An 18,203-nucleotide genomic window follows, 5' to 3' on the forward strand; every position below is an offset into this window, starting at 1 on the left:
TGGTGCATATAAATATGTGTACAGTATATGTGTGTTTCAAGACTGTTTTGTCATGCTTGTTTGTAAAAGAGTATACTGCAACAAACCAATGATAGCTCACCTGTACACGCCAAAACCCCGGCCTTGGCGTGAAAGCAGGAGGAGAAATGGTTAAAAACTGTAAAAGCCGTGACAGGTTTCACCCTCAGATGGAAGCAAATGACGGCAGTAATGAAATGGACTTTATTTACAGCATGGCTCCAATGCAGAGCGTGTGCGTGAGTATCATTTACAATCATTTCCATCCATCTGCAGCACACGGGAGCCTCGCTCTCTGTGTTTCTCATCACTGCCCAGAAAGCAGACTGGTTCCAGCTGCGATGTTTCCATATGATAATAAATACAGTACAATAAGGCAATGTCTCTATTTACATCTTGTACAAAAGTGTACACCAGAGCAGACGCAGAGGCTGACCGATGGTGTGTCCACGATATGTTCGATTCTCTTTCAAATACTAGCGACATTTCAACATCAACCAAAAGATAAGCTGGTGCTTACACATGGATTATAAATACAGCACATCAGGCCTTTTATACACGAGGGGAACAAAACATACTTCCCTCATATACTTTTCATATCATATTAAACAATATACATTGATTTCTATCACTTTTCCTCCAAAAACAACGTATGCTTGGTCAAAATGATATCTATAATAGGGGTGTAGCGGTACATGTTTACCCATACTCCACATTCGTCATGCTTCTCTTCTGGAAATAAATACAGTAATACAATAATAATAATATCATGAGGATAATGAGGATTTTTTTTTCTATCCATCCAAAGAAAATGGATGGATGGATGCATATGTTATTATTATTATTATTATTATTATTATTATTATTATTATTATTATTATTATTATTATTATTATTATTATTATTATTCATTTTCTACCGCTTTTTCCTCACGAGGGTCGCGGGGGGTGCTGGAGCCTATCCCAGCTGTCTTTGGGCGAGAGGCGGGGTACACCCTGGACTGGTGGCCAGCCAATCACAGGGCACATATAGACAAACAACCATTCACACTCACATTCATACCTATGGACAATTTGGAGTGGCCAATTAACCTAGCATGTTTTTGGAATGTGGGAGGAAACCGGAGTACCTGGAACATGCAAACTCCACACAAAGATGGCCGAGGGTGGAATCAAACCCTGATCCTCCTAGCTAACCACTCGTCCGCCGTGCCGCCCATTATTATTATTATTATTATTATTATTATTATTATTATTATTATTATTATTATTATTATTATTATTATTATTATTATTATTATTATTATTATTATTATTATTATTATTATTGTATTTATTTCATTGATATTGCTCAAGCTTGTACTGTTGCATTTGTTTTGTTCTTTATTTAGTCTTATTTAGTCATTACTTTATTTTAATATTCAATCAGTTTAAAATAAATAAGAATAATAAATAATAAATAACTCACACTCTTCAAGCCCTTTCGGTTACACTGCTATTGAAAACAATCATTTTAGAATAAGAAAATGCAGAAAAACGGATGCCTTGCTCCGCCGTAAATACACAACATTGTGGGGCGACCACCTGTCAGGTCGGAAACACCCCGTGTCCACGTGCTGTAAATCATTTGTAATATTAATGCCTGGCATGCGGCAAGACCTCATATTTGGATTCACCTGGAAAACGGCTTGCATGCCTCTGTTGGTGCTGGATAATGGTGGCTAATTAGCATAGTTAGCAAGGGCAGACTGAATGTTTGCTGTCTACAGCACCTGAAGTTTTGACTTTTGACGACATTCCAATTGCTTGTTTACACGTTTTTAAAACACGTTTAAAAACAAAAACAAATGGTTTGATTCTCCATGACCGTGTTCACCTGCTGGATTACTGATCCACTTTTGAACCATATTCCGGGTAATTCCAATCTGATATTTTGAAGAGCCGCCGGATTTACGGCAAGTAGACAAATTGGACTCATTGGGTCTCCTTCGCGCGGGGCACAGTACTCCATTTCCCTGGCGTCATTAGAACTAACACATTTTAAGTCTAGATGCCAAGAAAAACGCAGCATGCTTTGGACTCCCCCATTTGGGGGAACGCCAGCACTTTCATTGCTTTGCTCGTTAGCTGGGGAGTAATATTAAGAGGAGAGGAACGGGCGCGCATAAATGGCGAGACGTGAGCAATGAGGAGCCCGAACAGTGAAATACACGAGTGGCGTCACGGCTTTGGAAGCTGGAATGACTTCACGTTGCTCCGACTGACAAAAACAACAACTATGGATTTGGATAAGAAGACCCACCATGATTCCTGCTCTTGGTGTCAGATGTCCAGGTTGTTCAGAAAGAAGAGTATGGAAGACCGAGTCATGGTTTGGATGATCTCATGCTCCTTTCTCAGCGTCTTTTAGTGATGTCATCCTCATCTCAGGGCCCTTCGTCAATGCTAATACCCATGCGCTTCTGGATGGTCACCCTGCGGATGGAGGGCTTGGACATCAGCTCCGGTTTGGGCAGGAACTGCTCCGTCAGGATCCGCAGAACCGAGTCCATTTTCTGGTCCATCTGATGAACCTAACGAAGGAAAGACAAAAGACAGTAGAGTTGTATGAATGTTGTGCCTCTTAAGAGTGAGTGACAAGAAGAAAAGCTGAATATAAGGTGATTCATCTTTTCACATTGCATCACAACCAATTAGCTAAAAATGTCATCCAATACTTCTCTACAAGAAAGGAGAAATATGATCTCAGGGAAGAAGTACATTTGAAACACTTCTAGCACATGACGTGAACGAAAATAAATTTCTGGGGATCACAATAGATGAAAATATGAGCTGGAAACCTCATATTACAAATATACAACATAAGGTGGCCAGAAATATTTCAATATTGAACAAAGCAAAATTTGTTCTCAATCAGAAATCCCTCCACACTCTTTATTGCTCTCTGGTTCTACCGTATCTTACTTATTGTGTGGAAATATGGGCTAATAACTATAAAAGCAATCTTCACTCGCTAAATGTACTTCAAAAATGGTCAGTAAGGATAATTCATAATGCCGCCGACAGAGAACTTATTTCTAAAATCACAAATACTTCAACTTGCTGATAAAATAAAATAATGCATAAGGCTAAAAACAACCAATTATCTAAAAATGTCATCCAATACTTCTCTACAAGAGAGGAGAAATATGATCTCAGGGAAGAAGTACATTTGAAACACTTCTATGCTAGGACTACGTTATGCTAGCCATATGTGGAATCAAACTATGTCCCGAGGTACAGGAAAAAAAATTACAAAATAAAAAAAAAAAACAAAACAAAAAAAAACAACCTTAAACTGTATTATGGAAAGCAGGAAGTGAACAAATGTAACAGTTACTGATTGACAAAAAATTACAAAATGTAAAAATAAAAAAAAATAAAAAACTTAAACTATATTGGGAAAGCAGGAAGTGAACAAATGTAACAGTTACTGATTGTAAAAGTACCAGATGGAGGGGTAGGATTTAATAAGCTTTGCTTCTTCCTACTCCTTTTGGACATGTGGAACTGGGAACTGATTACGGGATGCACTCAATTGGAATCTGATGCATGTTCAAATGAAATAAAACCATTACCATTACCATTACCATTACCATTACCATTACCATTACCATTACCATTACCATTACCATTACCATTACCATTACCATTTGGTGTAAAAACTAAGGTGGAAGCATTCATACAGTGGTGGACCCTGACTGGAAAAACCGAGGGTAGACAAATGAATAAATAATGATGTGTGTGACGACACACCCGTCACACATGAACGTGACCACGCTGACATGCAAATGCACACGTCCACACCCTGCGTCATCTGTTGACTTTAACAGACACAAAAAGAAGTCAACTTCAAAGGCGCTTCTGCGGACTTTATAGCTTTGGCCTCGCTTTTACCTCATCTCGTCCGCCCGGCGCTTGTACAACACACACACACACACATACACACACATTCACAGCAGCGTACGCTTGGCGAATGAATGACAGACAGTGACTTTTAAACAGCACATGAAAGAGCAGGACGGAGGACGCCACAGCAATGAGAGACGCAAGACAGGACGACTCGCAGCTCTGCGGCCTCCGCTGCGTTGTTAACATCAATGGCAAGTTCATTGACCCCCCCCCCCATCTCTTCTTCTTCTCTCCCTCCTATTAGAGTGTGCATCTGATGGGGCGGACGTTTTTATGGCAGAGCACAACGTTTAGAAGCTATTAGTTTGGGTTGAAATACGATCTCCATAACAGGATGCATAAAGAAAGGATTTTTTTTTTAACAGAATCAAAAACTACCGATTGGGTTTTACAGCCTCAGGTTATGGGAAAAATAATATGCTAAAAAACACAGCAGCAACAAAAGTAGAAAATTAATGCAAAGTATACAAAAACAATAGAATAAAATGAATATTTTTTGGAATGTGGAAGGAAACCGAAATACCCGGAGAAAACTCAGGCACAGGGAACCGAACTCGGGAACCGAACCAATTTGCTCAGTCAGTATTAATAGCGCTGTGTATAAACAAACACACCAACAGCTGATCAGCAACACTTTAAAGCACATGCAGAGCTAGATAAAGCTATCGGATGTTGCCATTACTGGTAACAAAAGAAAGAAAAACATAAGGAGGTTGCCTACAGCCGCAGCTGCTAATGTTTTTAGACCTGGTGCTAATTAGAGACATTATTTTCTTCCATAGACCACACATCCTGTACTCTAAAAGTCAAGTCAGGAATTGAACGCGATGCCAAGGATGGCTGTGAGTACCCAGCGAGATGCACAGTGTCACTAAAACATTCCATCCTCTTGACGAGTCCATCCAGCATCTCAAGTGTCCTCCAGCAAACAAACCACCTTGTGACTCATTAGTCCGCAGCACCTGCTGCTATTTTCCTGCCCTTTTTTTGTTTCTGTGCACACAGGAGAGTCATTCTTTTCACTTTCCATAGAAATCCTGCACTGACTTTGTGTTGTTTTTAAGGACCACTTCAGCAGACCAGATCTTTCCGGACTTGTTGACTTTCACTAACAGACATCTTCAAGAGGGGACTGGATGATGCGTGAGTGTCAAATGCTTTGGAAAACAACCATGTGTCCAAGATGTGAATTCCTCGGATCTATTACCCTTAATTGCTGTTTCTTTTAGCTTATTTAAACGTCTTTTACATTTTCTTTGCACGAGAGTCACAAAGAGGTGATGATGGAACTCCACCATGCAGTTTTAAGCTGAAAAAAACGACCACAAGGTGGCAGAAGTACTTTTGATAAGAGCTCAGCCAGCATCTTTCCCATTGAAATACATTTTCTGCAGCAACAAGGAAGTGAAAAGGCATCTCGCCATGTTGCACGAAGGAGGTTATGCATTGAAGGGAAGTTTTAAGCCATTCGTACGCATGCATATGCGCGCAAATGTGTGCATACACACAATTCAGTTGCAAATGTGAAAATTGTAAATAGTTATTGGTAATGGTAATGGTTTTATTTCATTTGAACATGCATCAGATTCCAATTGAGTGCATCCCATAATCAGTTCCCAGTTCCACATGTCCAAAAGGAGTAGGAAGAAGCAAAGCTTATTAAATCCTACCCCTCCATCTGGTACTTTTACAATCAGTAACTGTTACATTTGTTCACTTCCTGCTTTCCATAATACAGTTTAAGGTTTTTTTTTTGTTTTTTTAATAATGTACCTCGTACCAAAGTAGGAGGTGATATGAGCATCCAATGCCATAATGCAGGGGTGGGCAAATATTTTGACTGGTGGGCCGCATTGAGTTAACAAAATTGTCCGGGGGGGCCATAACATATATTTAACATACACACTATTTTATACTTATAATTTTTCTAGATTTTTTTGGGCTAATTTTATCTGTAAAACTTTTTCAGGAGCACTTTAAACATCAGACATTTAATATATCATACATTTATTTATATATATATATTGTTAATATATATATTTTTTCTTGTTATTTATTTTCATTTAATTTGTAATTTTTTGGGGTTTTTTTTACTAAATAAGACGTCCGACTTGCAAGTTATGTTGCGAGATTGTATGTTAAAATTTGAAATACTTAAAAAGCAACAGGCGGGCCGGATTCAATCGCTTAGTGGGCCGCATGTGGCCCCCGGGCCGTAGTTTGCCCACCCCTGCCATAATGGGTACCATAGTAAGTGTCAATATAGTGATATACTATATAGCACATCATGACTGGTTCAAGACTCTTCATCCTTGTATTTAGCAAACATCAACTGCTTGTATTGTTTCTTGAATTGGCTCATCGTTGTGCATTGTTTGATTTCCTTACTCAATCCATTCCATAGTTTGATTCCACATACTGAAATGCTATGGCTGGCATAACGTAGTCCTAGCATAGAAGTGTTTCAAATGTACTTCTTCCCTGAGATCATATTTCTCCTCTCTTGTAGAGAAGTATTGGATGACATTTTTAGCTAATTGCTTATTTTTAGCCTTATGCATTATTTTAGCTGTTTGAAGATGAACTATATCAGCAAGTTGAAGTATTTGTGATTTTAGAAATAAGGAGTTAGTATGTTCTCTGTAGGCCGCATTATGAATTATCCTTACTGACCTTTTTTGCAGTACATTTAGCAAGTGAAGATTGCTTTTATAGTTATAATAACTATAGTTTTATAGTTTTTATAGTTATTACCACATATTTCTACACAGTAGTGTTATAGTTGTAAAAAAACTAAAAGAGTCAAACAACCCTTATTTTGTGTTGTTTATGTTGTGGCATTGTTGTTTAGACATTTGACTAAATATATATAGATACATTTGGGGCAAAGTGAAAGTTATGCTTGAAATGCAATCTTTTCACAAAATGCAAATTGTATCCCTTTTTTGTTGATATTTTGCATAAAAGCGAAGAACGTGAATAAAATGTCACTTAAAGGGGACCTATTATTCTTATCCCACTTTTCTGACCTATAAATGTAGTTAGAATGTTGTATTCTCGAGTTAAACGATTTTGGTTTTTTGCGCCTTTGGTAGTGAGACCTGAAATAATTTTGGGATGGCTCAAAACGCTTGGTTTTAGAGGTCGTTGCAAAACTCGCCGGGAAAGGTCCATTAATGTCAGACATGCTGTGCGTCCACGGAGGTTGTCACTGTCTGGAACACGGTAGTCCCGCTAAAAACGTGTAATGACCACATTTCCACGAATGATGTGCCAAGATTGTCTGCGGTTCATAAACGTGACACCCTCACTTCTGAGCTCCACAGCACTACTGGTGCCACTGACAAAGTGTAGCCGATAATGAGTGCTCTGCCTCGGGCAGGTGAGTCAGGGGTCTCCTGAGCTGCCTGTAGTTCCTAAACACTTTTCAATTAGCTCTCCAAAGACTTGATTCATTTATGATCAACTCCTATACCCACCATATTAGAAAGTGGGGTTCGTTCATAGTTAGGAAACACTTTGGGCATATGCCCGGAGGCGGGCCATGGGTGGAATAATCTAAAACAGACCGATGAAATACAGCTGGAATAGGTGCAGATTCTGGAAGCTCTAGTGTCTGTCTAGATCTGTGTAGCTGCTCTATAAGAGTCCACAACTCAATAGAAAGGGCATAATAAGTCCCCTTTAAAACCTGATGTGTAGCTAAATGATGAAAGACAGTATGATTCTGGAACAGACATCAAGTTCAGAGGTGGAGACCCCAGGCCGAAACGCAAGTTCAAGGCCAGACCCCATCCCGAGGAATGTCCTGGCAACGTGCTTGTCAACAAAAGGAGATTCCTGTCATTGAAATGTCTGCGGGTCGCACGAGACAATGGACGCGGCGCAGAGATAAGACGATAGAGGAAAACATGGCACAGGTCATCGAGTGTGCGAGTGTTTTTTTCCCCCACGGCCGTGACCTAACATGACCCAATTGTTATGACACACATACGTACATTCTACGGCACAACTACACCACTAGTACTACTATAATACTGTATGGTGGGAATAAAAACATGATTCTTTCTATGATATAGAAAAGACTTTGCATTCATTTCTGTTCTTCACTAAAGTTTACTAATCTTCTTGAAATGTTCAGTTTTTTGTGTGATTTTCGGGAATATCAGCATCAAAATGGATCAGATATGAGTGAGCGCTCTGCTGGTCGGTAATTTCTATCTTATACCTTTTATTCTGGAAACTTTCTCTACATTATTTCTCAACACAGCAAGAACCCTCATGGTTTTTCATTGTATTTGCCTCAGATGGCCGAGGGAGCTGACGTCAATTTAGCGCATATTCCTTTTCAGCACCTGTTAGTTTGTATAGAGTTTTGTGAAAACATGATTGGATTATCAATGAAACAATGCTAAAGCGGGCGGCACGGCGGTCGAGTGGTTAGCGCGCAGACCTCACAGCTAGGAGACCAGGGTTCAATTCCACCCTCGGCCATCTCTGTGTGGAGTTTGCATGTTCTCCCCGTGCATGTGTGGGTTTTCTCCGGGTTGCTAGGTAACATGCTGGGTTAATTGGCCACTCCAAATTGTCCATAGGTATGAATATGAGTGTGAATGGTTGTTTGTCTATATGTGCCCTGTGATTGGCTGGCCACCAGTCCAGGGTGTACCCCGCCTCTCGCCCGAAGACAGCTGGGATAGGCAGAAAATGAATGAATGAATGAACAGCCTGTTGCTTTTTTTATGGTATGGTTGTTCCATTTCTGTTTTTAAACTACACACATTATGTCAGTCTTCTTTTCTTTAAGTGTTAAATCGAGTGGTATTTACACCACGACAGAACCCCATTGATTTTTACAACAAGAAGTCTTCGATTTTTTGTGTGACCGAAGTAAAAAAGGGCCACAGAGCAACTGGGGGTTCAGTATCTTGCCAAAGGATATTTTGACATGGGAGGACGGATGATCGAGCCTTCAACCTTCATGTTGTGAGACGACCATGGGACAAGTGGCTGAGCTCAAATGTCAAAATGAGTCCATTAGTCCATCTGCTGGCCCGCATTTTCTATCTTCCATCCTGGTCTCAGCCAGAACAATATTCATTTCCTAGAGTTGCTGAGACTTCTCCACAGTCACAAGACTCCATATGATATAAAATGTGACTTTGTTGCACAATTCTTTAAATGTCCATGTGATCTGGTCTCATGGAGTGCTGTGTCATGTAACTTTAGTGCTGATACCTGCTCTCACTGAGCCGAAACAACGCAGCAGTATTCATATATATTTCAACTGTGCCACAGTAACAAATAATATCAAATATTGGTTGTTTTACATGGAAATAATATGACAGCATGAACTATTTATAATTTTTACCTTTGGAACTGGACTGTCTGCATGTGTTAAAATTTCCCTTCGTCTTTAGATTTTAACTCCAGTGTTTCCTCAGGGGGGGTCCTCCACACTGGGGGCTGTGTCGGGTCTGCTTAGGGGGTGCCATCCTTGTGTCCCTTCCACCCGGCCGGTTGGGGGATCCTGTCCTTTGATGTGGGGGTCCGCCCGTCTGTCGGAGTCGGGGGGGCCCGGGTGCTGGTCCCCCCAGTGTGGACGGCCGCAAATGTGGCGTTTCCTTGATCCTCAGTGCCATGCCATGTCTCCTTACTGCAGGGGTCTCAAACACGCGGCATTTGGCCCGCAGGACACTAGTTTGAGGCCCCCGCCTTGATATGAAAGTTTAATGCTAGTGTGGCCCGCCCAAGTTTGATATGGATGCTGTATGGTATCATGTACCCATAAAAAATTATTACGTTTGATTAATGTTCATGTTAAAGGTTAAATAACTGGTAATAGTTGTCCTCCCTATCCGTGTGGAAGTGGTAAGTTTTTGGCTTTTTAAGTTTAAAGGAAATAACTTGGAGGCTACCGTTTAGGTCGCTAGCTCTCTAGTTTGCGAGTTAGCATGTGTCTCAAGACCCTGCAGTTGTGCAATATGTTGTAAATAAAAAGAGTATAAATGTGACTATAGTCGTGTTTTGTCATGTCTACAGGGCTCTAATAATGCTTTGTTCATTTTAATCTGAAAAAAATAATTTGTCTACCCACCAACTATATGTGCTTTCTTAAGTTTTTTATTTGCTGTTTTGTTATTATTATTATATTTATTTATTACTGATTGATTGATTTTCTTTTTTCTTGATTTGTTTATTTATTTTTCATCTTATTTTGTGCAGAAAAATAAAAATTTAGATATTTGAGAACAGTGGAATGTTTTATCAGAGCTTTTATTGTAGAAAATCGGAACCAAAGCACTGAAAAAGTTTGTATATTTTTCTGTTTTTAATAAATGCGTTTATTTTTGGAAAAACCTGATGCGGCCCAGCCTTGCCCAGACCCTAGCTCCAGTGGCCCCCAGGTAAATTGAGTTTGAGATCCCTGCCCTACTGTGTGTGATTGTGTGTGTGTGTGTGTGTGTGTCTAGTATGGAGGGTAGGAGGGAGGGGCTTTCTTTCTTTCTTTTTAATTGTGGTAATTGTTTTTAATTCTGTAAAGCACTTTGTGTTGCATGTCTCTGCAGGAAAAGTGCTCTACAAATAAAGTTGATCTGATTTGATTTGACTTCTGCATGCTACACTGCTCCATGCTTTTCCACTTCCTCCTTCCTGTGGAGCAGTAGAACACATGGGAAAGATGCAGGCCGAGCCTCACCTCTAACGTTTTAATACGTCATTGGGATTAGGGTTTGGGTTGAAAAGAAAAATACATAAATATGTTTTTGGTAGCCAATTATTTAATAAGCCTATAAGATCTGACGATTTCCAACATTATGTAGGTATGTATGTATTTATTATGTAATGTAACATGATTCATAAAGATAGCATTCATGAATATGGTAGCATGTAGCACAATGAATCCATATGATAGCATGTACTTGATGTATGTATGATGTATGTACCATAGCATGATACAGTATATGAATGTGCTAACTCATTCATTTTCTACTGCTTATCCTCACAAGGGTCGCGGGGGTGCTGGAGCCTATCCCAGCCATCCTCGGGCACAGCACACCCCAGACTGGTGGCCAGCCAATCACAGGGCACATATAGACAAACAACCATTCACACTCACATTCATACCTATGGACAATTTGGAGTGGCCAATTAACCTAGCATGTTTTTGGAATGTGGGAAGAAACCGGAGTACCCGGAGAAAACCCACGCATGCACGGGGAGAACATGCAAACTCCACACAGAGATGGCCGAGAGTGGAATTGAACTCAGGTCTCCGAGCTGTGGAGCCTGCGTGCTAACCACTCATTCGCTGAGCGAATGTGCTAACTTTTTGCATAATTTGATAGCATGTAGCAGACATAATAACAGCAAGTTGGATAATTGGAAAAGCACGGATATAATATACCAACGTATCAATGTGCTAACATACTGTATAATTTGATAGCATACAGCTTACAATATACTGGCATAGCATATAGCATTTAGCTATCAAACAATACAATTCATCATGCAGCACTGTAGGCTGCTATGATAGCATGTAGTTTTTGTCACTGAACGCTTCCACCGACACCCATTAAAGAACCCCCATCTGTTTTTGACGGCACTCATGTAAACACGTCTTTATGTAGTTTGCAAGTTACAAGCTCATTTCTACTGACAGTCAGTCTGTGTGCTTTCAAGTTTTAAAGCCGCAAAGTTCCGTGATATTTTCCAGGAGTGCTTCCGTGAGCTGAAAATGTCCTTCCCCTTGGGTTTCCACCCTCTGAAAACCGCTGGCTGACGTCGCCAATGTGTGAAAACGTTTGACGTGTCATGTGACCTATTTGTGCAAGTTCCCCTGGGGAACTTTCCCAGTTTTGGCCACAGAAGCATCTTTTGGCAACCTAGTCTGACCACATGTTGCATCAGCCAGTGCTGGATCGTGTGGAGTTAAATGAAAAAAAACAACACCAGGAGGTTGCCTACAGCCACAGCTGCCAATCATTTTTGACGCTGCACTAATTAAAGACCTTGGGGGTTATTTGCTTTTATTGATGACGCACCAGATCCCACAAAGTTAAAATGATCTGGTGTTCATAATCTTGCCTGGGGCAGTCATTGGTTAGTCTACATGTCAATCAATATTTGACAACAGTAAACCGGAGGAATGAGGGAGGTGTGTTGTTCTAAGACACCTGACCTTCGTGATGAGCATCAAGTGCGGCTGGAGGAGGGTGGGGGGGATGGAGGGGGATGGAGGGGTCCGGTACCGGCCAATCTCATTTCAAAGATTCTTTTGTTTCAGACCCCCACCTGGGGATGCACGCCACCCCTTCTTCCTCCGCCCCCTCGCATGTCCACTTGGCTCTCAGTGGGTGTTTTTACATAATTTATGACATGGTTCTATCTGGATGCTGTAGCGTGCGTGTGCGTGATGCTCTTTCATGTCGTAGGGAGGTGAAATAAATTTGGGAGAAAAATGGAATAAATCTTATGAGAGCGAGAGTGTTGGGCTTTGATGTCAAGTTGGAGGCACATTAGCGTTTTTCACCATGAGCGATGCTGAGCTGCAGGAAATATTACCCTGCGTAAAACAAACACGCCAAGGGAATGACGGCGAGGCCGCCGAAGAACAAAAAAACTTGTTGCAAATACATTCTTTCTTTATGAAATGACTGGCAACAGCAGCAGCACTAAAGGGGCTTTCCAAACATTTAAAAAGTCTCCTGCCAATCAGATATATTTGTCTGCCGCTTATCTTCTCCGCTGCACGCCCCCGCAAACCCCGTGGAGCGCTGCCATCGATTAATAGCAAAAGAAAACGTGCATGCCAAAAGATGTCAGTTGAGTATGTGAGGAAACGTTGCAAGGTTTGGCTATGACAAACATGCAAAAACTAACCAGAAGTATTTGCATGAAGTGGAACCGACGGTGAAATAGTAGTAGTAAAAAAAACAACAATATACTACTGTATGTCATTTAGTTGATACTTTTACTGCATACCAGAAAACTGCTACTTGTACGAGATACAGATACAGCTACAAACAAACTAGTCAAAGATCCTCTATATGACAGGGGCTGTCGTCTGGGTTTCAGAAACTACTGCAAAAATTCTGCTCAAAGATCCTCTATTTGACAGGAGTGCTGTGCTGCTTTTGGGGATTTATCTAAAATATGCAGATATGAGCACTGTGACGTTTTTATGGACCTACTGCAAAAACACCAGTCAAAGATCATGTATTAAGACAGGAAGACTATGCTGGTTTTAAAGACCTACCGCAAAAAATCTAGCCATACCTCTAAAATGTACATACAAAATCCTCCATATGAAAGGAGCAGTATTCTCTAGTTAAGGAAATATCGCAAAAATGCTTGTCATTCCCAGCCTAATTTTCCCAAAATGGCAACTTGATTTTGTTTTTCTTTGTTTCTCATAATATTAGGCCTTTTAAAAATAGCATAATTTGTTTTCAAGTTCTCAATGAACGTTGGCCTCCACAGAGGCTGCCCTTTATCGTGATGAACACTTTATCGATAGTGTTCATCATTTTCATGGAAAGAATTTCTAGGCGCAGCCGAAGCGTCGGGGAGTCCGGTTCGGTTCTGGGGCCTTAGGATCTTAAGGATATGAAAAGAGTAGGCCCTCTGTGTTTAAGGAACCACTGCAAAAATGCTAGTCAAAGATCATCTACATCACAGGAGTGCTTTGCCTCAGCTGTTTTTACACACTTACTACAAAAACACAAGTGGAAGATCATCTATATGACAGGAGCACTCTGCTGTTTTTGAGTACCTACTTCAAAAACGCTAGTCCAAGATCCTCTATAACAGGGGTCCCCAACCTTTCTGATTCCGGTTGGCGGTCCAATAAAACAAAAACTAGAGGAAATGAGGAAAATACCAAAGATATACAGAACTGTCATTTGGAGCACACGGTGCTGTTGCGTTCAAGGACAGTGAACCAAGTGGGAATAAGAAGACGCAAAGCAACATACAGTGAAGAAAATAAGTATTTGAACACCCTGCTATTTTGCTATTTCTCCCACTTAGAAATCATGGAGGGGTCTGAAATTTTCATCGTAGGTGCATGTCCACTGTGAGAGAGATAAACTAAAAAGAAAAATCCAGAAATCACAATGCATGATTTTTTAACAATTTATTTGTGTGATACAGCTGCTAATAAGTATTTGAACACCTGTGTATCATCTAGAATTCTGACCCTGAAAGACCTGTTAGTCTGCCCATTAGAAGTCCACCTGCACTCCATGTATCATCCTGAATCAGATGCACCTGTTTGAGGTCGTTAGCTGCATAAAGACACCTGTCCACCCCATACAATCAGTAAGACTTTAACTTGTAACATGGCGAAGACCAAAGAGCTGTCCAAAGACACCAGAGACAAAATTGTACACCTCCACAAGGCTGGAAAGGGCTACGGAGCAATTACCAAGCAGCTTGGTGAAAAAAGGTCCACTGTTGGAGCTATCATTAGAAAATGGAAGAAGCTAAACATGACGGTCAATCTCAATCGGAGTGGAGCCCCATGCAAGATATCACCTCGTGGGGTCTCAATGATTCTAAGAAAGGTGAGGAATCAGCCCAGAACTACACGACAGGACTTGGTCAATGACCTGAAAAGAGCTGGGACCACCGTTTCCAAGGTTACTGTAGGTAATACACTAAGACGTCATGATGTGAAATCATGCATGGCACGAAAGGTTCCCCTGCTTAAACCAGCACATGTCAAGGCCCGTCTTAAGTTTGCATATGACCATTTGGATGATACAGAGGAGTCATGGGAGAAAGTTTTATGGTCAGATGAGACCAAAATAGAACTTTTTGGTCATAATTCCAATAAGCGTGTTTGGAGGAAGAAGAATGAAGAGTACAATCCGAAGAACACCATCCCTACTGTGAAGCATGGGGGTGGTAGCATCATGCTTTGGGGGTGTTTTTCTGCACATGGGACAGGACGAGTGCACTGCATTAAAGAGAGGATGACTGGGGCCGTGTATTGTGAGATTTTGGGGAACAACCTCCTTCCCTCTGTCAGAGCATTGAAGATGGGTCGTGGCTGGGTCTTCCAACACGACAACGACCCGAAGCACACAGCCAGGAAAACCAAGGAGTGGCTCCGTAAGAAGCATATCAAGGTTCTAGCATGGCCCAGCCAGTCTCCAGACCTGAACCCAATCGAAAATCTTTGGAGGGAGCTCAAACTCCGTGTTTCTCAGCGACAGCCCAGAAACCTGACTGATCTAGAGAAGATCTGTGTGGAGGAGTGGGCCAAGATCCCTCCTGCAGTGTGTGCAAACCTGGTGAAAAACTACAGGAAACGTTTGACCTCTGTAATAGCAAACAAAGGCTACTGTACCAAATATTAACATTCATTTTCTCAGGTGTTCAAATACTTATTTGCAGCTGTATCACACAAATAAATTGTTAAAAAATCATGCATTGTGATTTCTGGATTTTTCTTTTTAGTTTATCTCTCTCACAGTGGACATGCACCTACGATGAAAATTTCAGACCCCTCCATGATTTCTAAGTGGGAGAAATAGCAAAATAGCAGGGTGTTCAAATACTTATTTTCTTCACTGTAAATAAGCTTTTTTGTAATTGCCTTGGTTTGTGACCTCTGCTCTATGAGATAGGAGTGCTCTGTTGTTTTTACAGATCTAGTAAAAAAAAGTTCTGAATATAAAGACAGGCATAATCTGCTGTTTTTAAGGACCTATACTGCATTCACACTAGTCCACTAATCCACCGTGTGCTGTGATGGTTTTGAGGACCCACCTCAAAAATGTTGAATTTTTATGACAGGAGGATTCTGCTAGGACAGTGGAGTTTGCTGATGTTGTTTTGGCGTCGCCTGTTTGGTTTTTGTCCATTGACCTGCTCTGCATCATCCTCACAACGTCCGGGTAGATGTTGCGAGGTAACTACTGTAGTTCTTCAGCAAAACAATAGTTTTGAATGAATTTATGGGAGAGCGTACGTAACCACGGAACACCCTCAACCAAGATGGCCGATATAGCTGATGTCATTCCACTCCAGGATAAAAACACAAGTCATTCCAAGAATGACTCCACTTTGTTGTTCTGTTTCGCGTCAATTACAGCAGTGAATGCTTTATTATCAACAAGCCAATCAAGTAAAGATGCTGAGGATGGGGCGGGGCCTAATAGAGCATTTGTCCTCAAATGACAAAGAGACAGCTGGACATGATTTGCGGGTCCCCAGAGTGATAAAGGCGAGGGTGGGCACAAAGTTTGTTTTTCATTTCCGTCATTTACACACACACACACACACACATTCCGTGTCATGTACTTTTTTAAATGTTTTCCTTTGCTGTAGCTCCAAACTTTGTTGTTTTGATAATACAGCGATATGTTCCCCCGCTACTTCATGCACGGCGCCAAGTGTTTTGACTCTACATCACGGGCGTGTCCTCCTCCAACACAGAATTCTTTATTAATGACTTCACACCAGCTGCCACAAGCACCAAACACCCATCCTCCACCCCTCACCACCACCGCCACGCCCTCATGCATCACCCTCGTCCTTGGCCAGGCTGTGGTGGCAGCCGGCGTGACACGGTGGCACCGTCAGTCACTACCGGGGGAGGTGCCAAGCAACGACCAGGGCGGCCGCTGTAGGTCGCCCACACTGTGGCTTTGTTGGCGCCATCAATAGGCCAGTCAGCCTGATATTATAAATGGAGGTGGGGGGGTGGGGGGTAGGGGGGGGACAGTGTGTCAGGCTCGGGTCAAAGGCGAGAATTGAAATAGAGCCTTGCAGCACGCGTGCAAAGCAAACCTCAATGACGGCGATGTTGAAGACAGAAACTGGCATTATTGATGTTTACAATTGTGGTTGCTGCACCGCATCATACTGTTGTTTCTAATATTCTGGTGGCATTTTATTGCTTCCTAAGGTGGGTAAAATTTTACAAACAAATCTCACTATGAGGCAGCGCATTTCTATACACACAGCAAACTACAACCACGAAAACAAAAACAATATTAATAAAAATGCACTTGATACAAATTTTGTGCAAATACATTTTCATGTGTCATAATTGACGTGTACTCACCTCAAAAATTACTAAGTGAATTGTGTCTCAGAGTCAGCCAATCAGGTGTCACATGACAGGAAGTGTATGTTTGAAGGTGCTCAAGCCAAAATCAGTATGCGGATCAAAAAAGATCTGCTGTTTGAAGCCAAAAGAAACAAACAAAATATACTTTTAAGAACTGATTTTTTAAACACAAAATTTATATTCAATTACGTTTTCAGCATCATTTTTCCTGAAAAATCCTGTGATCAGTAGTGAATCCCAATCACATAAGCCGATCACCTGTGGCTACCACTAATGAAAGCTAGCACTAATGAAGGCTAACACTATGAAGGCTAGCACTGATGAAGGCTAGCACTAATGAAAGCTAGCACTAATGATGGCTAGCACTATGAAGGCTAGCACTAATGAAGGCTAGCACTAATGATAGCTAGCACTAATGAAGGCTAGCACTAATGAAGGCTGGCACTAAATAGGGCTAGCACTAAAGAAGGCTAGCACTAATGAACGCTAGCACTAATGAAGGCTAGCACTAATGAAGGCTAGCACTATAAAGGCTGGCACTAGTGAAGGCTAGCACTAATGAAGGCTAGCACTATGAAGGCTAGCACTAATATAGGCCAGCACTATGAAGGCTAGCACTAATGAGGGCTAGCACTAATGAACGCTAGTACTAATAAAGTAGCACTAATGCAAGCTCGTACTATGAAGGCTAGCACTAATGAGGGCTAGCACTAAGGAAGGCTGGCACTAAATAAGGCTAGCACTAATGAAGGCTAGCACTAATGAAGGCTAGCACTAATGAAGGCTAGCACTAATGAACGCTAGCACTATAAATGCTAGCACTATGAAGGCTAGCACTAATTAAGGCTAGCACTATGAAGGCTAGAACTAAGGAGGGCTAGCACATATGAAGGCTAGCACTAATGAAGGCTAGCACTATGAAGGCTTGCACTAATGAAGGCTAGCACTAATGAAGGCTAGCATTAAGGAAGGCTAGCACTAATGAAGGCTAGCACAAATACAGGCTAGCACTAATGAAGGCTAGCACTATGAAGGCTAGCACGTATGAAGGCTAGCACTAATGAAGGCTAGCACTATGAAGGCTTGCACTAATGAAGGCTAGCACTAATGAGGGCTAGCACTAATGAGACTAGCACTTATGAAGGCTAGCA

The 18,203-nt window shown here is 41.3% G+C and overlaps 1 protein-coding gene across 2 annotated transcripts in view; it reads right to left on the minus strand.

Moving 5' to 3' along the window:
- kcnq1.2 (potassium voltage-gated channel, KQT-like subfamily, member 1.2) overlaps window positions 1-18,203 on the minus strand; it is a 202,821-nt gene continuing 184,618 nt past the window's right edge. For both annotated transcript variants that reach the window (XM_058076401.2, XM_058076398.2), the window contains one exon: window positions 1-2,590. In XM_058076401.2, the coding sequence (XP_057932384.2) occupies window positions 2,444-2,590 (147 nt within the window). In that variant the 3' untranslated portion in view covers window positions 1-2,443. The remainder of the gene's footprint in view (window positions 2,591-18,203) is intronic.

The sequence above is a fragment of the Doryrhamphus excisus genome, linkage group LG1 (assembly GCF_037039965.1).
Source record: "Doryrhamphus excisus strain RoL-2023G ecotype Guam linkage group LG1, RoL_Dexc_Guam_v1.1, whole genome shotgun sequence".
Taxonomy (NCBI): Eukaryota; Metazoa; Chordata; class Actinopteri; order Syngnathiformes; family Syngnathidae; genus Doryrhamphus; species Doryrhamphus excisus.